The 23,049-nt window shown below is 46.0% G+C and overlaps 1 protein-coding gene across 20 annotated transcripts in view; it reads left to right on the top strand.

Moving 5' to 3' along the window:
• Mast2 (microtubule associated serine/threonine kinase 2) overlaps positions 1-22,847 on the top strand; it is a 173,615-nt gene extending 150,768 nt beyond the window's left edge. For 14 of the 20 annotated variants that reach the window (XM_076564847.1, XM_076564846.1, XM_076564843.1 and 11 more), the window contains 21 exons: positions 1,427-1,502; positions 4,534-4,743; positions 8,920-9,021; positions 9,579-9,711; positions 10,468-10,529; positions 11,011-11,096; positions 11,546-11,754; positions 12,795-12,933; positions 14,465-14,597; positions 15,271-15,436; positions 15,916-16,017; positions 16,182-16,304; positions 16,456-16,565; positions 17,018-17,172; positions 17,405-17,679; positions 17,776-17,970; positions 18,913-19,139; positions 19,329-19,451; positions 19,910-20,046; positions 20,158-20,351; positions 20,661-22,847. In XM_076564847.1, the coding sequence (XP_076420962.1) occupies positions 1,427-1,502; positions 4,534-4,743; positions 8,920-9,021; positions 9,579-9,711; positions 10,468-10,529; positions 11,011-11,096; positions 11,546-11,754; positions 12,795-12,933; positions 14,465-14,597; positions 15,271-15,436; positions 15,916-16,017; positions 16,182-16,304; positions 16,456-16,565; positions 17,018-17,172; positions 17,405-17,679; positions 17,776-17,970; positions 18,913-19,139; positions 19,329-19,451; positions 19,910-20,046; positions 20,158-20,351; positions 20,661-22,144 (4,441 nt within the window). In that variant the 3' untranslated portion in view covers positions 22,145-22,847. The remainder of the gene's footprint in view (positions 1-1,426; positions 1,503-4,533; positions 4,744-8,919; positions 9,022-9,578; positions 9,712-10,467; positions 10,530-11,010; positions 11,097-11,545; positions 11,755-12,794; positions 12,934-14,464; positions 14,598-15,270; positions 15,437-15,915; positions 16,018-16,181; positions 16,305-16,455; positions 16,566-17,017; positions 17,173-17,404; positions 17,680-17,775; positions 17,971-18,912; positions 19,140-19,328; positions 19,452-19,909; positions 20,047-20,157; positions 20,352-20,660) is intronic. The other 6 variants (XM_076564841.1, XM_076564845.1, XM_076564858.1 and 3 more) reach the window with 3 other exon arrangements.
• The last annotated feature ends 202 nt before the right edge of the window (positions 22,848-23,049 follow it).

Genomic DNA, 23,049 nt, shown 5'->3' with positions numbered 1-23,049 from the left:
TGGGCTCCTGCATAGTGCAGGGCTCAGCACGTATGTCCTGCAAAGAGCCACAATGGTAAATGCTTTAGGCTTTGTAGTCACTCCTTTTTATCAAGTTGTGTCACTTTACTGTTGCAGTACAGTTAACTTCCTTTGGTAGCTTACTCAGAAGCTTTATTTACAAAAAGATCACAAACCATAATTTGCTATCTCCTGGTCAAACAAAACCAAAACTTGAGTGAGTCAAGTACAATAACACTCAACCATTTTGGCGTCAGGTGCAAGGTCTCCCCCCCCCCCCCCCCCCCCCGCCCCCCAGATTCCATTCAGTAAAGCAGGATCATGATAATCAGTTCTGAAAACGAGCATGATTTTAATCACTAAATTCCACTTTCCTTAATTTCCTTGGAAATGATGAATTAGCTAATGTATAGGTTGGAATTCCAGAGGAGCTGTATCCTCAGGAAGAATCCCATCAGGTAATGTTGGCACTGGGAGTGACAGGGAGTCATTGGCCATGTCACAAAGACATGGTTCAGACTCACAGACTGAAAAGTGGCTGGGACTTAAATGAAAAAGATCAAGAATACAATGAGAGTCTGGATCCCAGGGATTTTCTTGATTTCATAAAGGAACACCTAGATCATGATGGTCTCATAACTCACAGGGACTATGGGTCCCTTATAAGCCAATTGAGATTGTGAGGACCATAGTGACATTCAGGGAAGTCCCTAAACAAAACAAGGCCAAAGGACAATTCTAAGAGTAACCCAGCTGACAGCTGAGCTCAAGTATCTAGGCACTAAACGGGATATTCAGCTGTTTGACTCAAGATTTGAAATGTTTCAGGAGATACGGCCACAGTGTGCTAGATGGAAGGATACAGGTTGCTATGAAAAATAATTAAAAGGCTGAAAAATTCCTTTCTACTTTCAGAAAAAGACCCTAGATTTAGGACTCATATGGCTTTTGCATCCTCTGGGTGACCGTTAAGGTAGCCCACTGGCTATAGCTTGTTTTAGAAATGAAAATAGGTATATACAGTCTTTCTTTGGTTACTTATTTGATTTGATTCCTAGGACATGTTTGCTTATCCCACTAAGCAAAGCTGTAAGGACAGGGAGTCTTTCTATGAAAGAGGTTATCCTAGGGAAGCCAGCTGTGGGTTGACTGGCAAGCAGACTCTTCTCTTCTCAGCCTTGGCCAGGAGCTGTGTGAAAGCTACACTTCTGGCAGGAAGGTCGCCAGTTTCCACGTAATTCTATTCTAAAACTATACACAAATGTGCTAGGAGCTCTACAAGTAAAGCCTGGAACCTAACTCTCATGAATGTAAGAATATGTGTGATACTAAAGACAGTTGGGACTCGCGGGGCTCAAGGGATAGCCATATTTTTCGTTGATGTTTTTGTGGCATTAAATAACATAATTGTTTCTTTCTTACTCAGTCCTGGGCGGTCCCCAGTTTCCTTCGACAGTGAAATAATAATGATGAATCATGTGTACAAAGAAAGATTCCCCAAGGTAAGGATTTATTTTAAAGGAGAAAATAATATCCAAGGATGGCTACTATAGCCAACCCAGTAGGAAGACTCCAGAATGAGAGGTCAAGTGCAGAAGTATCCAAAAAGATCACCATCTTTAAAGGCATCTAGAGGGGCCAGGGAGAGAAAAGCAGAGGTCTTTACTTATAGAGCTTCTATTTCTCCACTCCAGAACACGTAGTGAGTGGAGGAGAATGTCACATATCATGTGTTAAAGAACAAAGGAACTAGAGATCTGGTTTCCTACTGTGCACATTGCATTCATAACTCGAGGTTGTCCCTAACCTCCTCCTCCCACCTTTGACACACCTTCATTTGACACAGATTTCTTAATGCATACAGATCTGGTAGAAGCAGCAGCCAAGAGAACAACAGGGCAAGAGGCAGGAGCCCTAGAGTTGCTTGCTAACATTCGTGTTTGCATTTTTAAAGTGAGAAGGAAGATTGATCTTATCCCAAGATAGCTAGGAAATAGTACTTACACTTCTGCTGCAAACCTCCTTGTTTGGAACTAGGACATCACTTGCATGTCTCCTACTGCTCTTCCCCTATCCTTTATTTTTTTTAATTTGCTTGTTTGTGTTTTTTGATGTTGAGGGGTTTGTTTATTTTTTGAGTCAGTCTCACTTTGTAGTAGGAATTATTCTAGAACTTGATATTTAACCCAGGCTAGCCTCAGCCTCAATCCTGCCCCAATCTTGTGAATGCTGGGATTATAGACTTGCCACCACAGGTATGAATTTGCAGTTCTGATCAAGAACCACCTGCTGTGTACTCATACTTGACCTTCTGATTCCTACAGAAAGCAGTCAGCCCTGTATTAGTCAGGGTTCTCTAGAGTAGCAGAATTTACAGAATGAATCTCTCTGTAATAGAAATGGGATTTATGGGTTGGGCAGTGGTGGCATGGCCTTTAATTCCAGCACTCAGGAGGCAGAAGCAGGCAAATCTCTGTGAGTTTGAGTCTAGCCTGATCTACAGAGTAAGTTCCAGGACAGCCAGAGCTATAAAGAGAAACCATGTCTCAAAAGAAAAGAAAAAAAAAAGAAAAGGAAAAAGAAACAGGATTTATTAGACTGACTTACAGGCTGTGGTCCAGCTAATCCAACAATGGCGCCTGTGAACATAAGGTCCAATAATTGAGTAGTTGTTTAGTCCATGAGGCTGAATGTCTTAGCTGGTTTTCAGTATACACCAGAATCCCAAAGAAGTAGACTCTAGTGCCATTGAAGGAATGGACTTGCTAGCAAGGGCAAGAGCAAACAGGCAAAAAGAGATGTCTTTTACACAGGCTTTCAGCAGAAAGTGTGGCCCAAATTAGAGGTGGGTCTTCCCACCTCAAAAGATCTGGATTAAAAGTGTGTCTTTCCACATCAAAGATCTAGGTTAGAAGTAGATCTTCTCACTTCAAATGATTTAATTAAGCAAAATTCCTCACAGGTGTGTTCAGCCATTTTTGGGTTTTAGTTCATTCTAGATGTAGTCAAGATGAAAACCACAATAGCAATCACAAGTCCTGTCTGAGAGACATTGGGGGCTAAGGTGCTCAGCCCTCCTCCATCTCCTCTGCCCAGGCCTCCCTGGATTGTCTGTCTGTATCCGGAGGACATGCTTCCTGCTGCTCTCCAAGTCCTTCCCTCCAACTGTACAGTCCACCATACACATGAGAGCTGAGGGAGATGGCAGAAGTGTTCTGTGCTTTTCTTTCTTGACATACACCAGTGAAACCTTTTGTCAGGGACCCAGACCACTTGTATTCATCTCAGCTCCATTTATTAGCTGCAAGATTCTGGACAAAGTATTTAACTTCCTTGAGCTTCATTTGCCTCATTGACAACTCATAATAATAGAACCCTATTAGATGTTCTATCTCATGAGGATAAATGAACTCTTTTTTTAACAGTAGGCAGGACATAAGAAGTACTCAGTAATATTAGCTATTATTCTGTTTAATATGTTCTCTCTGGCCTTCATGTGGTAGCCTTGAAGTATACACAAGAATAAGAACAAAGAAAGAGCAGGAAAACAGCTAGGGAGCCATGTTGTTGTGCTTTATAATGAAATTCCAGAGTGTGCATTGTTGAGAAATGTATCTTTCATGTCTCATCCTCTTTGTACAGAGATACATATTGACACCTAGCACTGTGGGTTGGTATTTATAGGTATTTTTCTTTCGTATAAGATGGGCTATTGTTAGAAAATGTGTTAAGATTCCTTCCATTGCTTCTCTTCATGCTGCTCTCACTTTTTAAAAATCCCTCTGTACACATGCCACGTATAAACATACTTTTGTTTGTGTCAGCATATTGGGAATCAGAAATCACTCAGTGACAAAAAAAAGAAGCCAAGATCCTAGAGAGTTAGGCCAAAGAGAGCTCTGAGCCAGACCTCCATTCCATCCTAGCTTCCTAAACTAGGCATAATCATACCTTCCATACATGTTCTCTGAGCACCTATTGTATTCAGTGTGAACTCATGTTAAATATGAGAGCCCTATGATAATGAAACTCTCTGATTTGCCATAACTTCTTATGCATAGAAAGGTTCAGAAACCAACATCATCTATGCACTGAGTTACCCAGTCAGGAGTCCAAGTTAGAAGCACATAGGAAAGAGAACTTTTGTTTCCCAGGAAGCAGAAGACTTGTCTGAGGATTGATGATGCTTGAGTGAGATGAGGAGCAACAGTAACTCAGGCCAGAACCCAGAGAATGTGTAACCAAGACAATGGCATGAAACGTGGCCAGTAAGAGACTAGCAAAGCTATGTGTCTACAGAACCAAAAAGCTTGCATTACAAAGTGTGGCAAGAGACAGGCAAACCAAGATGATAGAGGGCCTCAGATCTGGTGTTGGGGCTGCCTGACTTACCTGAAGTGACTACTTCATGCCTTATATAATTAGGTTTCCCAAGGTAGCATGAGGAAGTAAGGCATACAGAGATCCCATCCTTCAGAATTTGTTGCAGCTAAGCTGGGACTGGAAGGAAATTAACATCTCTTCTGTTCCCAGGCCACTGCACAAATGGAAGAGCGACTAGCCGAATTCATTTCCTGTAACACTCCAGATAGTGTGTTGCCCTTGGCAGATGGTGCCCTAAGCTTTATTCATCATCAGGTGATTGAGATGGCCCGAGATTGCCTGGATAAATCTCGGAGTGGCCTCATTACATCACACTATTTCTACGAACTTCAAGAAAATTTGGAAAAGCTTCTGCAAGATGTAAGTGTCTTGATGTGGAAACTGATGAAACTTCCACACAGTAATCTCAGTAATTAGCAGTGAGCCCAGCTGCTGGCCACCACCAGGTCTCCTTGCCAGTGTGTAGGAACTTCCAGATTTGGTGCTGTTGAGCTTATATCCTGCCCTAGGCCTCTCCATCACTTGAGAAGTCTGCTTAGTTTCAGAGGAACTCGGTTCTGTGAGTGGTTTTTGTTTTTTGTTTTTAATAATTATTTTTAGGTTATTTACATTGGTGTTTTGCCCGCATGCATGTCTGTGTGAGGGTGTCAGATCTTGGAGTTACAGACAGTTGTTAGCTGCAATATAGGTGCTGGGAATTGAAGCCAGGTCCTCTGGAAGAACAGCCAGTGCTCTTAACCACTGAGCCATCTCTCCAGCCCCGCTGTGAGTGGTTTTCTAAAACCAAAGCTATTACTCTGCCTGAGACTCCAACATTGACAGTTGGAGTCTACCAATACCAGCTAACATTGATAGTCTACGTAAGTATTTGACTTTTTACCAAAAGCAAGAAGTGCAGCAGAGGTTGAGCAGATGTGATGGCCCACACCTTGAATCCTAGCTCTTGGGAAACTGAGGCAGATCCTAGTGAAATCTGAGCCAGCCTAGGCTACATAGTGAGACCTTATCTCAAAACACACACACACAAATAATAATATGAAATACAGTAGTGGATATATGAACTGTCTTCTACTGAAAAAATCACTTATTTCAACACAGCTTTCTAACTATCCTCAACCCAGGGGAAGCAGGGCTAGGGCTTATCCTGTGAGTGTGTCCATTAACTGATATGTCATTAACACAGTAATAGCTCTAACTTTAAAGATATGATCCTCTCCAATATAAAAAGTCTGTGGGAGGAACTGAAAAGATGGCTCAGCAGTTAAAAACACTGGCTGGTATTCCCTAGGAGCCAGGTTGAACTCCCAGTACCCACATGATGGCTCATAGCCGTCTATAACTCCCGTTCCAAGGAATTCAACACCCTCTCCTGACTTCTCCAGGTACCAGGTACAGGCATGATGTACATGCATGCATACATACATACATACATACATACAGGAAAAACACTCATAAACATGAAAATAGATAAAATAAATAAATAAATTATAAGACTCTTAGATGGCTGAAGAGATGGTTTACCAGTTAAGACTGTACTGCTTTTGCAGAGGACTAGTTTGGTTCCCAGCAACTACAACTGCCTGTAACTTCAGCTCTAGCATATCTGACACCCTCTTCTTGCCTCTGCAGGCATTCATGTCTACATACACACAAGCTTATACACATAAATAAAAAGAAAAATGAAAATTTTAAGTCTCTGAGAAATAAAAGACAAAATAACCCAGAGGTAGCCAAGACTGCTACTTCTACTGAGTTCTTAAGCACTGCCTTGCTTAGGTTCTCGTTCACTTTGCTGTTTGTCAGCCTCTCAGGTCAGGTGTCAGCCTTCTCACTCAGCTGATACCATCAACATGTTTGAGGAGAAGGGATCACTTGTTTTTCCAAGGTGCTTCATGTCACTAAGTAATGAAGAGACCCTGTCTCCTCTGGACTCCTCAAGAGTAGTAGTAATGGAGCTGAGGGCCCAGCGCTAATGATCAAATAGGATTTTGGTGTGGATCTAGAAAGAGCAAGGAATTTCAGGGACCAGCTGATCTAGAGACAAATGATTCAAACTGATCATGATTATTACGGCCAAATACTAGAAGACTAATAAGTCAGTCTCTGTACCCTTGAAGAAATAACTCAGTAGGCAGTAGTTACAGTGAGAAAGTTTTATTTAAATATGTTAAAAAAATTCTATCTATAGAAAAATTCTCTGATTTCATAATGAATACTTACATATAAATGTTGTATAAGAGCAACTTGAGGATGCTAGATTCCCATGAAAAACAGTTGTTTCACACTCTGCATTATAAATGTGTATCAATTTGTCTTTGAAAAAGCTGAAAGATAATATAATTTAAATACATTTACTAATATCCTTAGTAATAAAATTTATTTTCAGTTGTAATAAAAAAAAAAAACCAGTTGTTTCTTTTTCAAAAAATTGAAGTTCTGGAGCTGGTAAGCTGGCTCATTAGGTAAATGTACTTACCACCAAGCCTGATGATCCCCTGGACCTACATGATAGAAGAGAAACTTCACATGTACACCATGGCACAAACATATCCACATGCACACAAAATTAATAAAAAAGTACTTGCCTAGTTTGTGTGAGGCCCTAGTAATCCTTAGTACTAGGAGGTGGAGATTTCTAACCAAGAAATAAAATATGGCCAGATGTGGTGGCACTCACCTATAATCCCAGGACTCTGGAGACTGAGGCCTAAGCTACATATTAAGTCTATCTTTAAAAGAAGGGAAAATGTCAAGGGACTGGGAAGATGGGTCAGTTAATAAAGTGGCTGCAACATAAGCATGAAGACCTAAGTTTGGATCCCCAGTTCCCATGTAATAAGCCAAAAGTGATCACATGTCTGCATAACCCCTAGGGGAGGGAGGGGACCCCTGGAGCTCACTGGCTAGGCAATATAGCCAATCAGTGACTGACAGGTTCAGTGAGAGACACTGTCTTAAAAACTAAGTTTGAGCCAGCCTGCTCTACAAAGTGAGTTTCAGGACAGTCAAGGCTACACAAAGAAACCCTGTCTGGAAGAAAAAAAAAAGTTTGGAAGCAACAAAGGAAGATACCCCAATATCACTTTCTAAACTTATGCACCTATACGACAATTGCATACATACAAACATACCATACATATACACCTGCAAAATGAGAAGAAAAAAGTCAACAAAATAAAGAATAGTTTTCTTTTAACCATTTTCTTAATAGTGAGTTGGAAGTTCCCAAAGACATTTAAGAATTAGGAAACTGGGGGGCTGGAGAGACAGCTCAGGTGTTAAGAGCACTGGTTGTTCTTCCAGAGGTCCTGAGTTCAATTCCCAGCAACCACATGGTGGCTCACAACCACCTGTAATGAGATCTGGTGCCCTCGTCTGGCCTGCAGGGACACATGCAGGCAGAACACTGCATACTAAGATAGATAGATAGATAGATAGATAGATAGATAGATAGATAGATAGATAGATAGATAGATAGATAGATAGATAGATAGATAGATGATAGATAGATAGAAAGAATACTAGATAGAAAGAAAGAAAGAAAGAAAGAAAGAAAGAAAGAAAGAAAGAAAGAAAGAAAGAAAGAAAGAAAGAAAGAAAGAAAGAAAGAAAGAAAAAGAAAGAAGAAAAGAAAAGAATGAATTAGGAAACTGAGCTGGAAAGATGGCTCAGTGGTTATGAACACAATACTCTTCTAGAGGACACAAGTTTAGTTCCTAGAATCCACATCTGGCAGCTCACAACTACTTGAAAGACCAGCTCCAGTGGGATCCAATACCTTTGGTCTCTGGCCTCCTTGGACACTTGTACATGGAGATGTTTCACACATACCTACATGTAATTTAAAATAATTTTAAAAAAGAGTCAAGAAATTGATAGGTATATCATACAAAGAATTAACATTGAATGACTTAAAAGGCTTTTTTGTTTTTCTTCAAGACAGCTTCCACTGTGTAGCTTGGGTTTGTCTTGAATTAGTGGGCTCCAGTGATCCTTCCACCAGAGCCTTTTGGTCAGCGTAGATGGTAGACATATGCTCCTAAGCCAGGAACTCTGTTCCTCTTGTGTGTAAGGTTTTCTAAAGTGCTAAAGTCAGATCTAAGACACTTTATTAACAAGTAAAGGTATTTGCCACAAAGCCTGATGACCTGAGTTCATGTGTCTGTACACACCATAAAAATAAAAATTAAATAGATGAATATAAAATGCTCAAGTCACAGTCTTGCTTAAAACCTTCTGGCCTTTCCTCAAACTGACTGACTCCCTGAGGTTAGGTGTTGGTGCCTTTGGGAGAACACTTGAGTGTTCTCTAATTGGCCAATTACCTTTTTTTTTTTTTTCCAAATTCTGTTCTCTAATTTACTAGGCCCTTGTAATAGAGGGGGGAAATTCAGTGCAGGCTGTGTCTCAAAGAATTTAATGACTGTTCAACATACAATTCCATATTTCTTCCTGTAGTTAGCTCTGTGCAGTCTGGTCCTGTTTAACCCATTCACAGTAGGATAATTGTGTAAGTAACCTTTCTTTTCTGTGTAGGCTCATGAGCGCTCAGAGAGCTCAGATGTAGCCTTTGTGATACAGCTGGTAAAAAAGTTGATGATTGTCATTGCCCGCCCAGCTCGTCTCCTGGAATGTCTGGTGAGTTAACATGGAGTGTTGATGTGCAGGTGGGGAATAGGGGGTGTAAAGGAAGTGTCTTGCCAACAACAAAACTGGGAGTACCATTAACATTTCTGTTAGTGAATTTTTTTTTTTTAATATGATTTGCAAGCACTTAGGGGACTGGCAGCAAGAACTATTAGTCTGGCCTACCCCCGTGCTAAATCAGTTATGATTGAGTATATACCAGCGGTGCTCCAGGCTGACCACCTGAACATACCTGACGGTGCCACCTGGCTAAAAGAATCAGACTTATAACAGGTAACTAGGCTAACCTGTCTTGAAGTCAAAAGCTCTTGTGCTTATTTCTAAGAAGACTATACTATGCTTAGGAAATCATCTAGAGGTGACCTAGAAGACAGCTTTGTTCCATGATCTGTAACTCATGTTTCTGGATGTTTAGAGACCAGGGTATATCATCACAAAGAGGTTTAATTTCTTTCCCTATGGTATGTGCTTTTAATGCCAAGAAAGGCAGCAGCATACATTTGTATCTCTCCCCAACTGACCACAACCACCTCTTTTCTCTGGTACAGGAATTTGACCCTGAAGAATTCTATCACCTGTTAGAAGCAGCTGAGGGTCATGCCAAAGAGGGACATGGAATTAAATGTGACATCCCCCGCTACATTGTTAGCCAGCTGGGCCTCACACGGGATCCCCTAGAGGGTGAGCATGCTGCATAGTGGCTATAAAGAAGAGATTTAGCATAGACATGGATATAACATGACCTCAGGGGTCTCAGGACTACGGGACACACTCTGTGATCTCTGCCATTACATGACCTTTTCTTTGGAATCACTGTTCATATTTGCCTGCTGTGTCCTAGACAGGCTTCCCTTAGGCCCAGCTAGGTTGGATTTAGATCCTCAGATTAAACAAGGTCAACAAGGAAGGATCATAATCAACATTTAAAATGGTCACCCTTCTCCATACTCTTCTCTCTCCTGTTGACCACATTTCAAGCCTTCCTGTTTAGGGCTTGTCCCTTCTGCTTTAGAGTTTAGCTCTGTTCTTCTGGACTTCACGATGAGCCCCTGCTTGAACCTTGGACTTCCCTATCCTGCTTTGTGGCTGTCCTGCCCCTGTCTGCTTGCTTCCCTGCCCCAATAAGTAAAGTAGTCTTGGCCTGAAGGATGGGTACAGGTAGAAGCCTCTATTAGGCCTTGTTTGAGAGAAGCTTTTCTAGACTGTGCCAGGCCTTGTAAATGGCACTGAACTTCTAGAAATAGTAGAGTAATGGCACTTGACTTATTTCCCTGTCTAAAATCTGTGCTTTACTGATGACAGCGCCACAGTATTACATTTCAGACTGATACAGTATTAATACTTATCCCACGTGTACCTGTTGTATGATCTGAGGGTATTGCTGAAATGCCTACCACTGCTCTACAATTTTCTCTGGTGTCTTTGCTGTGTTTCTAGAAATGGCCCAATTGAGCAGCTATGACAGTCCTGATACTCCGGAGACAGATGATTCCGTTGAGGTAAAGATCCTGAGCTACTGCTACAGTCTTGGAGACTGAGCTCTGTGAAGCCCTATAAGATTGCTTTAAAAGAACATCTGGGGACTAGAGAGATGGCTTAGCAGTTAAGAGTACTAGCTCTTCCAGAAGACCCGGGTTTAATTCCCAGCACCCACATTGGTGACTCACAACCAACTGTAACTCCAGTTCCAGGAGATCCAGTGCCCTCCTCTGACCTCCATAGACACCAGTCACACATACGTAGATGTGATCAAAAATTCATACACATAGAATAACAATAAATAAGTCTTTTTTTTTTTTTAAAGGAACATCTGAAGGGATAGGAAGTTGGTGCTACCAACAATGAAAAGTCGTATGGTTCCTGGGAAAGAATAGACAAGAGCTGCATGTATTCAGCTGAGACTGGGTACACACACAGCTTCCCCAAGCATATGTGCTCTGAAGATCATACCTACTTCCTTCCTTTTTCTTTGTCTTCTAGGGTCGTGGGGCATCTCTGCCAAATAAAAAGACCCCCTCTGAAGAGGACTTTGAAACCATTAAGCTCATCAGCAATGGCGCCTATGGGTAAAGGCATGGGTCAGATTGGGGCCAGGACTAGAGCTGAATCAGCCCTTGGTCTCTTCCTTCTGAAAGTGTATGATACCCAATCCCCTGGGCAAAAGATGCCCCAAGGTGGACCCACTCCCTCTTTGAATTCTCCTGGAATATCAAGAGTTCAGCTTCCTCTGGCATCTGAACATTGGTTCTTTGCCCAGGCAGGATTCCCACCTGTCTTGGTAGCATTCCTCTGAGTTCTGGAAACATTGAGCTGGGCCCTCAGGACCTGCTCTGCTGGGAAATGGAAGCATTAATTGGGCCAGAAGCCTAGATTCTTCTTAGTAGTAGGCATATCCCCAAGAGTTTTGTTGTTTTGTGCACATATGTGGGATGAAGAGGCATTTGGGGGTTATGGAACGTACATTTGAGGTGCTAAGAGACCCTGGGTGCTGGGCTGGGCTGGCTGTCTTCCCCAGGGCTGTCTTTCTGGTGCGGCACAAGTCCACTCGGCAGCGCTTTGCTATGAAGAAGATTAATAAGCAGAACTTGATCCTACGGAACCAGATCCAGCAGGCATTTGTGGAGCGCGACATACTGACGTTCGCTGAAAACCCCTTTGTGGTCAGCATGTTCTGCTCCTTTGAGACCAAGCGTCACTTGTGCATGGTGATGGAATATGTTGAAGGTACTGGGGGAGCATGGCCTGTGTGGAAGTCCAAGTGTACTTGGAGCCTCCGGCCTAAATAAGGACCAGCTTCTTTGTAGAGGAGCGAAGCTTTGGGCTCCAAAGACCTCTTTGTTATCTATTTCTGCTTAGGAACTCAGACCACTGGCCACAGTGAGCACATAGCTTCACAGGAGAAAAGTGGACAGATGCAGTAACGCAGCAGCTAGAGAGTCTCCTCCCCAAAGTCTGTGCAGACAGGGGCAGAGGCTTTAGCTAGCAGCCATAGAAGCCCAAAGTGGGACTCTGTAAGATCACCCCTGCTGATGACTTGATAAAGGGCCATCCCTAAACCTAGTCCAATACTCTGGGAATAGACTAGAAGAATAACATGGGCAGAGCTCTGGAGAGGGGCAGGCAGCAGCTTTGCAGTGGCCCTTCCTCGGACCCCCTCACTCTGTACAGCTACAAACATTTCCCCTAAGGCTTAAAGCTGAACCTGAACAAAGCCATGCTTTTACTTCAGTGGCTATTTGCTGGAGGTTTACATGTCACTTTAGTCAGAAAAGAAGGAAATAAGTGAACAAACATGAATGATTTAGCAGATGCATTTTTTAATAATTTATTTAATTTTATTTTATGTGCATTGGTGTGAGTGTGTCAGGTCTCCTGGAACTGGAGTTACAGACAGTTGTGAGCTGCCATATGGGCGCTGGGAATTGAACCTGGGTCCTCTGGTGCTCTTAACCACTGAGCCATCTCTCCAGCCCTAGCAGATGCGTTTGTTGAATATAGTGTTCCCATCCTAGAAAACTTAGTCTTATACCTGCAAGTCATTATGAAAGTATGAAGGCCTGGATTCCTTCCTTCTGTCACCTAATAGTCTAATCCATTTCCTGCTTCCTACTACCTATCTCCCACCCACACTAGTAGCAGAAGGGCTAGAGTCACACGGTCTAACATTAGGCTATTCTGTGAGACTATCTCCTTAAGTACTGCAAAGCCTGAGAACTGGCTGGAACACGATAGCCTTTCTTCATGATAGCCTGGGCTTTTTGCAGGAGGAGACTGTGCCACTCTGCTGAAGAACATTGGGGCCCTGCCTGTGGACATGGTGCGTCTGTACTTTGCAGAAACTGTGCTGGCTTTGGAATACTTACACAACTACGGCATTGTGCACCGTGACCTCAAGCCTGACAAGTATGCCCACTGTCTGTTTTTATTGTTCAGGTCTTCCTCTTAAGTCTCTTCATAAGTGGGACAAACACAACATGCTTGGATTATCTTAGAATGGCTACTAGGAAACAGAAGAAACCAAGCAGAACAAAAGAATCAGCACATCTAATAATGACTGTATATAATAGCTTTGGGCCGGGCGGTGGTGGCACACGCCTTTAATCCCAGCACTCGGGAGGCAGAGCCAAGCAGCACTATGTGAGTTTGAGGCCAGCCTGGTCTACAGAGCCAGATCCAGGACAGGCACCAAAACTACACAGAGAAACCCTGTCTCGGAAAAAGAGAGAGAGAGAGAGGGAGGGGGAGAGGGAGAGAGAGAGAGAGAGAGAGAGAGAGAGAGGGAGAGAGAGAGAGAGAGAGAGAGAGAGAGAGAGGGAGGGAGGGAGGGAGGGAGGGAGGGAGGGAGGGAGGGAGAGAGAGAGAGAGAGAGAGAGAGAGAGAGAGAGAGAGAGAGAGAGAGAGAGAAATAGCTTTGATATTATGCAGACCTACAGATGGCCAGTCAATGCTTGTTAACTGAGTCAGTCTTTTTATTAAAAAAGTTTTGAGTCTCAGATTCCTTCCTTCTGAAATGAAAACAGCACATTTGCTATGCTGAGTATTCTAGAAACAGTCCCCCTTGCCTTCTTCCTCCTTTGGTGCTGTGGATCAAAACCAAGGTCTCATTCATGATAGTGAGATACTCCTCCACTGGACTGCATCCTCAGTTCCAGGACAGTTTGGAGACACTTATCACAGAACTCAGTAGCTCACTGAACATGTTTCTTACTCATATGATGAACCAGGTAGGAAACTTGACTTCATTTGGCATAGTTTGAGTTTGTGGCCTGGACCACTGACACTGATCCAATTAAAGAAATTGGAACCAAGCTGGGCAATAGTGGCGCACGCCTTTAATCCTAGCACTCAGGAGGCAGAGGCAGGCGGATCTCTGTGAGTTCCAGGCCAGACTGGTCTACAGGGCAAGTTCCAGGACAAGCAGGGCTACACAGAGAAACCCTGTCTCGAAAAAATAAAGAAGTGGGGACCAGGGATAATAATTGGGGAATCACTAGAATAGAGGGTGGCAGGGTGCAGCTCTTACCATCAAGTAGAATGGCCCAGGCAAAGTATCTAAAGCAGTCTCTGGTTTCTAGTTTTTCCCAAATCAAGGGCATGGGAAAAGATGTCATCACTTTTCCTTCTCCCTGAGATGGATACTATAAGTTCCTTGGCTTACAGAGGGTTGTTAATGACTACAGCAGCTTCTTTAGGATGGCTGGTCTCAGCTGGAGGAAGTCTCTTCTGGCAGTACTGTCCAGGTACAAGGGAACAACAAAGAGATGGACTTGCAAGGAGGGACAGGAAATGGTGCTCACAAAGCCAGGGCTGCTGCTGGTTTATAACTGCCTAGCTCCCCATTTGTGTCCCCTGGTGCCCTGCAGAGGCTAATACTAAATCAGTACTAAGGGACAACTGGGAAATAACTCCATGATTTTTTCCTGTGGTCTCATAGCCTTCTGATTACATCCATGGGGCACATCAAACTCACTGACTTTGGACTTTCTAAAATTGGCCTCATGAGTTTGACAACCAACTTGTATGAGGGCCACATTGAAAAGGATGCCCGGGAGTTCCTAGACAAGCAGGTAAGACGCATGGGGAAAATTGGGGGTTGAAATTCAGGCCTCAGAATAAGGCCTTGGAGTTACTTGCTTATAATCTGTGCCTGAGTATTAACATGGGTATTCCACGTTTTTGCCTTTAGTTTCAGGGAAACATTGAAGTAGATAGCACATTTGGAAAACAGGATGAGCCCTGAGAAAATGGGTATAAAATTTTCCCTGGGATTTGGATGAAATAGCTGTCTTAACTATTGATGCATCTTCATGTGAGATCAGCCTGAGGCACAGCTCTCCTGGGGTGTGTTCTTGGAACACAGCTCCACACTTCCACTGAATGCTGTGCCATTTTCTCAAGAGCAGCCCATTGATGTTTTCTGACTTGGTATTTCAGGTTGTGATGGCCACAGATGATTGGTAGGTTCTGTTCTGGGGGCTGGAACCAACTCTTATGACAAGCTCCAGAAGAAAAAGTTTAGAGAGGGATGGTTTCAGGCTAGAATGAGATGTTTTGGTTAATTAGGAAATACAGAAACCCTCCTGACCAAGAGCTTTAACTCCGTTCCCTGGAATGGCTATTGGTACTGTTTATTATTATTAGGTAGGGTGAGCTGCCTCTTCATTCAGAAGGAACATCCTAAACTGTCATGCCAGCAAGCTGTCTCAGAATACTGAGCCAGCCTGCCTTCTCTGTGCTCAGGTATGCGGGACCCCGGAATACATAGCACCTGAGGTGATCCTGCGTCAAGGCTATGGGAAGCCAGTGGACTGGTGGGCCATGGGCATAATCCTGTATGAGTTCCTGGTGGGTTGCGTCCCTTTCTTTGGAGACACTCCGGAGGAGCTCTTTGGGCAAGTGATCAGTGGTAGGTACTGTCTCCCTGGACCAGTGTGGAGTCGGGTTATATGCATACAACTGGGAGGGTCTTGAGCTCTTTTTTCTGAAGTGTGTGTCCCTGGTAGGCATGTGTCTGTTTGAGCACACATGTGTTGTGTCCTCCTGGGGCTTTCTCTGTGTTCATGGCATTCTTGTGTCATGGGTATTCTGTGCTGTTCTTGTATCTGTGAGTGTGAGCGCTGAGTCTAGAGTAAAATGGCAAGTGAGCTGGCGCTTCAGGAGCAGGAAGTCACTGTTGAAAATGTGCACACTGGATCAGAGAGCAAGCTATGTTCTGGGGACTGTGAGACTCCCTAGGAGAGGAGGAACCTCTAGGAGTTTAGGAACTGGGGTTCCAGACAAGGCTTTGAGGGGCTCTAAGCCTGGCTTTTCCCTTCCTTATACTGTCCTGTTTCTGCATTTCCCCACTCTACCCACAATTTTCCTCTCTTACCCATAATACTTCAGATGAGATTGTGTGGCCTGAGGGTGATGATGCACTGCCCCCAGATGCTCAAGACCTCACTTCCAAACTGCTTCACCAGAACCCCCTAGAAAGACTGGGCACAAGTAAGTTGGGTTTTTCTCCTATTTCTCACCACTTGGAAAGGGGGCAGGGAGGCTGAGTCTGTGTACCCTAAGGTTCAGTGGAAAGCCCCTCTTGATCCGGAAACTCGGACTCGATTACCTGTACTCCATGCAGCTGATCTTTTCCCCGGCCCTCTCTGACTCAGGTAGTGCCTGTGAAGTGAAGCAGCATCCGTTCTTCACGGGTCTGGACTGGACAGGACTCCTTCGCCAAAAGGCTGAGTTTATCCCTCAGCTGGAGTCAGAGGATGACACCAGCTACTTTGACAGTAAGACTTGCTGGGGGCTGAAGTGAAGCATGAACCTTATTTACCAGGAAATGCCTGTGCAGCCCTTGTCAGGAGCAGCTGCTCAGGCCCGACTCCACCAGGATGGCACCAGCAGGGGTGCTGAAGTTAATAAACTGTGTATTTGGTCTAGCCCGTTCAGAACGATACCACCATGTAGACTCTGAGGATGAAGAGGAAGTGAGTGAGGACGGCTGCCTTGAGATCCGCCAGTTTTCTTCCTGCTCTCCAAGGTTCAGCAAGGTGTGACTAAGGAGCGCAGGCTGCTGGGGGATTGGGAGAGGAGAGAGCCTGTCAAGGACATGCCTAGGGCAGGCTCAAGGAATTTTGTTAGAACCCCTGCCCGAAAAAGAGATCAGAGAGGCCGGGCAGTGGAGGTACATGCCTTTAATCCCAGCACTCGGGAGGCAGAGGCAGGTGGATCTCTGTGAGTTCGAGACCAGCCTGGGCTATAGAGTGAGTTCCAGAAAGGCGCAAAGCTACACAGAGAAACCCTGTCTCGGGAAAAAAAAAAAAAAAGAGCCCCTAGAATCAGGCCAGTAGAACAGTTTCTGCAAATGAGCGACTTGAATGGAGAAGGGTATAAAGCGGGGAGGGGTCCCCTCAAATCCCTTGCTGTCAGATCCCAAGGAGACCCTTTGTTCCTTGGAAGGTATAGCTGTCAGAGCCATCCCATGTGTCTCCTGTGCTCATAGGTTTACAGTAGCATGGAACGGCTTTCCCTGCTTGAGGAACGCCGGACACCACCCCCAACCAAGCGCAGCCTGAGTGAGGAGAAGGAAGATCGCTCAGATGGCTTGGCAGGGCTGAAGGGCAGAGACCGCAGCTGGGTGATTGGTTCCCCTGAGATGTAAGCACCCAGGGCTCACCAGGGTGGGTAGATCAGTCATGCCTCGGTTGTAAACATCAGAAGCTGGAGGGGTAGGTGTTGGTAGTTAAATGACATTTGCCAGGGAAGTCTGGCAAAATGTGCGAAAAGGTCCGTGACTATAACTGTGCCCCTAAGGTAGTCTCAGCAGAGGCAGGAGTGGAGACAACCTGGGCCACTTCACCCTATAGTACCTAAGCCCTGTATTTCTCAGATTACGGAAGCGGTTGTCTGTGTCTGAGTCGTCCCACACAGAGAGTGATTCAAGTCCTCCGATGACAGTGCGACACCGTTGTTCAGGCCTCCCAGATGTGCCTCGATGCCCTGAGGAGACCAGTGGCACCCCTCGGAGGCAACAACAGGAGGGTATATGGGTCCTCACACCCCCATCTGGAGAGGGGTCATCTGGGCCTGTCACTGAACAACCACTGGAGAGGCAGCTGAAGCTGAATGAGGAGCCTCCTGGCCAGAGTGGTGCGTCTTGTGCAGGTGTGGCCCACAGGATGGTGAAAGGCATAGGCTGGAATATACCAGGGAGGGAGGCTTAGCTACATTGCAGGTCTCATTATTCACTTGGACCCACAGCCATGGAGACACGAGGCCATGGGACCCCACAGCTGGCTGAGGAAGCTGCAGCCAAAGCCATCAGTGACCTAGCTGTGCGCAGGGCCCGTCACCGGCTGCTCTCTGGGGACTCTATAGAGAAGCGCACCACTCGCCCTGTCAACAAAGTAATCAAGTCTGCTTCAGCTACAGCCCTTTCCCTCCTCATTCCTTCAGGTAAGGCCACCAGGGAACTAAGAGAAAACTCATAGGATGGCCATTGGAAGCTGGGGGTCTGCATGAGTCTCTGTGCAGCAGGTGTATGTGTGTGCAAGTAGGTGTCTGAGAGACTGCCTCCTTACCATGCAAGTAGAGGTCTCTGAAGACCCGTGCTGATGTCTGTGATGTCCATGCATGTGCACCAGAGGGCAGGACTGTAGTGGCAGAAGAGGTGTAGGCTTTGGGGCAAAAAGCTAATAGTTCAAATCATCAATGCTGAAGGCTCTTGACCTTGAATTGAATATCTTGTCTGACACTCTTAAGCCCTAAGTTCTTCATTTTTAAAATGTGGATATATGGGGCTGGAGAGATGGTTCAGTGGACCCAGGTTAAATTCCCAGCGCCTACATAGCAGCTCACAACTGTCTGTAACTCCAGTTCCAGGGGATCCAACACGCTTACATAGATATACATGCAGGCAAACACCAATTCAGATAAAACAAAAATAAATCATTTTTTAAAATGTTAAGTGGAGCCGGGTGGCAGTGGTGGCACACGCCTTTAATCCCAGCACTTGGGAGACAGAGCCAGGCGGATCTCTCTGAGTCCGAGGCCAGCCTGGTCTACAGAGTGAGTTCTAGGACAGACTAGTGGTCCAGGCTCTCCCACACACAGCTACACAGAGAAACCCTGTTTTGGGGGGAAAATATTAAGTGGATATAAATAATGAGCTCACAGTATAACTGCAATGTTTAAAGCTTATGATGTGCCTACATGGTCCATTATATACACATAAGTGCTAGCTGCACCATTCACCTGCACTCCACCAAGAGCTCAAAAAGTTCTATCCAGGTAAGGATGCTTTGTGAATCAAGTCCTGCAGGGAAGATATTGCTTAGCCTTAACTCTGTCCATGCCAGATCAAGATCTGTGATCACTAAGTCTTGGTTTCTCCTCCAGAACACCACACCTGCTCACCATTGGCCAGCCCCATGTCCCCGCATTCCCAGTCATCTAATCCATCCTCCAGGGACTCTTCTCCAAGCAGGGACTTCTTGCCAGCTCTTGGCAGCTTGAGGCCTCCCATCATCATCCACCGAGCTGGCAAGAAGTATGGCTTCACCCTGAGGGCCATTCGTGTCTACATGGGTGACTCAGACGTCTACACTGTGCACCACATGGTGTGGGTATGTCTGGCCAGGCAGAGCTGGTGTCCTCTAGCTTTGTTTCTCCCACCTTCCCGTTAGCAGAGCCTGTCTACAAGCCCTTTCTTCGGTCACTGCCCACATTATTCACAGAAACCAAAGGGTGGTGGTCAAGGGGTCACAGCAGCTGAACCAAGGTCCAAATTAAAGACTCTTCTCTTCCTGGGGCAGCATGTGGAGGATGGCGGTCCAGCCAGTGAGGCAGGGCTTCGTCAGGGTGACCTCATCACCCATGTCAATGGTGAGCCTGTGCATGGGCTGGTCCATACAGAAGTGGTGGAGCTGGTCTTGAAGGTTAGTGCTGGAAATCCTGTCTGTGTGAGGATGAATGGCCCTGGACTTGTGAGCCTGGACTAGCCGTAGGGGGAGCGGGGGTGTCAGGTACACATACATCAGCACTAAGGACAGATGTAGGGACGTGGAGAATTTGAATGTGCAGTACAGGAGATTTTCTCCATATGTAAGTAGCCTTTGCTGGCCAAGGCCCAATGACTCTTCTAAATGCAAGTGAGACTGATGAGCAGGACAGGAGGAGAGGTGCTGCTCTGTCTCACCATTCCTAAACCTAAACCACTCTGGGGTGCACTTGGAACCATTTTCTAACCTGGGAGAGCAAACAGCACTTGCTGAGCTGCACGTGCTGCTGTTGGAGAGCAGTAGCTGGAGCTGTGGTGCAGCGGAGGAAGGGCAAGACAGGAAAACAGCCACCACTCTTAGCCAGAGCTCATGCTGTTCTCTGCTTGGCTTCCCAGAGTGGAAACAAGGTATCAATTTCAACAACTCCCTTGGAGAATACATCTATCAAAGTGGGGCCAGCTCGGAAAAGCAGCTACAAAGCCAAGATGGCCCGAAGGAGCAAACGAAGCCGGGGCAAGGATGGGCAAGAAAGGTGAGACAAGTTTGGTCCAGAGGTTTACCCTGAGAACCTGGGTGTGCACATTTGTTGGGGCCTAGAGTATGCTGGGCCCTGTGCAAATCAGCCTCGCCCTTACCTCTACAGCAGAAAAAGAAGCTCCCTGTTCCGCAAGATCACCAAGCAAGCCTCCCTGCTGCACACCAGCCGCAGCCTTTCTTCCCTTAACCGCTCCTTGTCGTCAGGAGAGAGTGGTCCAGGCTCTCCCACACACAGCCACAGCCTCTCTCCCCGATCTCCTCCTCAGGGCTACCGGGGAGCCCCTGATTCTGTGCACTCAGGTACAAGGGCCTCCCTGTAGATCAGAAACCACCCCTTGGGAAATAGGAAGGAACCTGAGCCCTCTGCTTCCCTTAGGCCCCACTCTAATAAATCTCTTTGAGCCCACCCTTGAAGATCCAGAAGTCTTGGGAAGAGTTGATGTGTTGGGGCGGGGGAGGGGGTGGATTAAGTGGACCAGTAGTATAAGGTAGGCAGTTGTAGGGCATTCTAGGTCTAAGTTCTGCCTTGCCACTCAGTCACTTCTAACAACTAACACTCATGTGCTGTTTTCTGTTTGTCTTTCCATCCATCCATGCATCTATCCAAAGTGGGAGGGAATTCATCGCAGAGCAGCTCTCCCAGCTCCAGTGTGCCCAGTTCCCCTGCTGGCTCTGGACATACACGGCCTAGCTCCCTCCATGGTCTGGCACCCAAGCTCCAACGCCAATACCGTTCTCCACGGCGCAAGTCGGCAGGCAGCATCCCACTGTCACCCTTGGCCCACACCCCTTCTCCACCAGCAGCAGCAGCTTCTTCGCCTCAGCGTTCCCCATCACCTTTGTCTGGACACGGAGCCCAGACTTTTCCTACCAAACTTCACTTGTCTCCTCCACTAGGTAGGCAGCTCTCACGGCCCAAGAGTGCAGAGCCACCCCGCTCCCCACTGCTTAAAAGGGTGCAGTCTGCTGAGAAGCTGGCAGCTGCACTGGCAGCTTCTGAGAAGAAGTTAGCCCCTTCCCGCAAGCATAGTCTTGACCTGCCCCATGGTGAGCTGAAGAAGGAGCTGCCACCCAGGGAAGCCAGCCCTCTGGAGGTAGTTGGAACCAGAAGTGTGCTCTCCGGGAAAGGACCACTTCCAGGAAAAGGGGTGCTGCAGCCTGCTCCTTCACGGGCCCTTGGGACCCTCCGACAGGATCGAGCTGAACGCCGAGAGTCACTGCAAAAGCAAGAAGCTATCCGGGAAGTAGACTCCTCAGAAGATGACACTGATGAGGAGCCTGAGAATGGCCAGGCCACACAAGAGCCAAGACTGGCCCCCCAACCAGAAGCAGGCAAGAATCTACCCCCTAAAGGTTCAGGAGAGGATAGGGAAGAGGATGCTCTCTTACACAGGGATCTAAAGAACCAGGCTTCTGTACGCTCTGGGCTGTTGACAGGGGACATACTAGGTTCCCCCCGAATAGAAGTTCCTGGGCTCTCCCAGAGGAGGCTCTGGAGGCCACAAGCCTTTGAGGAAGTTACCAGTTCCTTAGAAGCCCCCAACCCCTCTGAAGGCTGCTGGAAGGCCCAGCACCTCCACACACAGGCACTAGCTGCACTTTGTCCCAGATCTTCAGAACTTACCCCCACCAGGTGCTCTGCCACCTCCACCTCTGGAACACCAGGAACATGGTCCTGGAAATTCCTTATTGAAGGTCCAGACAGGGCATCCCTAAACAAGAAGATAACAAGGACAGGAGAACCAGCTAACTCCCAAGATTTGGAAGCCACAGCTCCAACTCTTCCTAAGAACCTGTCTCCTGAGCAAGAGAAGCCACAGTCACCTGGGCTGACCTATCCACTTCATGAGGTCCCCAGCCAAAACTGGCTATGGGAGTCTGAATGTGAACAAATGGAGAAAGAGGAGCCAGTCCTGAGCATCATGGAAGTACCTGATGCCTCGGGCGACAGGAGGCAGGACATTCCATGCAGAGCCTACCCCCTCAGCCCAGAAACTGGGCCCAACCTGCTCTGGAGAAACCAAGAACCTAGGGGCCAGCAAAAACATCCAGACTTGGCCCTGGCATCAGATGAGCTTCGAAAGCAAACATAGCAGTTGGGCTTGCTTCCCTTGCACTCACCTGTGTAATACACCCTCCTGGAAACCATCTCGGCCTTTGTTTGCTTCTTTCTGTTGGTCCTGATCCACAGGACTCTAGGTTTGGGGCCTGCTGCTACTGGGATTATAATGACTAAGTTGACTTTCAGGGAGAGAACCCAGTCCGGCTTCATTTCTCAGACCATGAGATATCTGAGCTCAGACATAAATGGGTGCTGGATAGTAAGTTTTTCTGAGAGTAGGGAGTGGCTCAGTAAAGAATGGCCAGAAGGTAGTATACACAATATACCTGCTATGTTCCAGGAACCCAAAAGAACTCAGTGGAACAAGGTTTGGTAGTTTAAAGACAGACTGTGGTTTACCATCCTTCTGTACAGCCGTCAGTGTACACAAGGAACAAAGCAGCAGCCAGCCCTGAGATTCTGTAGGTAATGGAGCACTAAATGAGGACTTGTGGCCTCTAACATTCCCGATTTCTTGATAAGGAAGTGAGCTTTTCTGCCCTGGGCAGTAATTTGGACAGAGCTGGGATTAGCACTCAGGTCTCTGACTCTAGAACCTGTATTTATCTTCTAACTTTGTGTCTTCACCAGTAAACAAGAAAAAGTTCAAGGAAGTGATGAGTTTGACATTGGATATATTTACTGTGAGGTATATATGGGGTATCCAGAAGATAATAAAATATATGGAAATGAGAGCTACATTTTATCAACAGTGACACCCCTGGGCACAGCAACATGAAGGGGGTTGGAAGGTAAAGCTCAGTGGTAGAATTGTCTGGTGTGAAAACAGTCCAGAGTCCAGTCAGTAACACACAAGATCCAAGAGAGGAAAGAGCTTCAGAACAGGAGGTAGAGTGCAATGCTGAGACAACAAAGGTGAGAACAACTGCCTGTTTA

This window comes from Peromyscus maniculatus, chromosome 2 (assembly GCF_049852395.1).
Source record: "Peromyscus maniculatus bairdii isolate BWxNUB_F1_BW_parent chromosome 2, HU_Pman_BW_mat_3.1, whole genome shotgun sequence".
NCBI classification, from domain to species: domain Eukaryota; kingdom Metazoa; phylum Chordata; class Mammalia; order Rodentia; family Cricetidae; genus Peromyscus; species Peromyscus maniculatus.
This window is presented reverse-complemented; position numbering and strand designations above follow the sequence as displayed.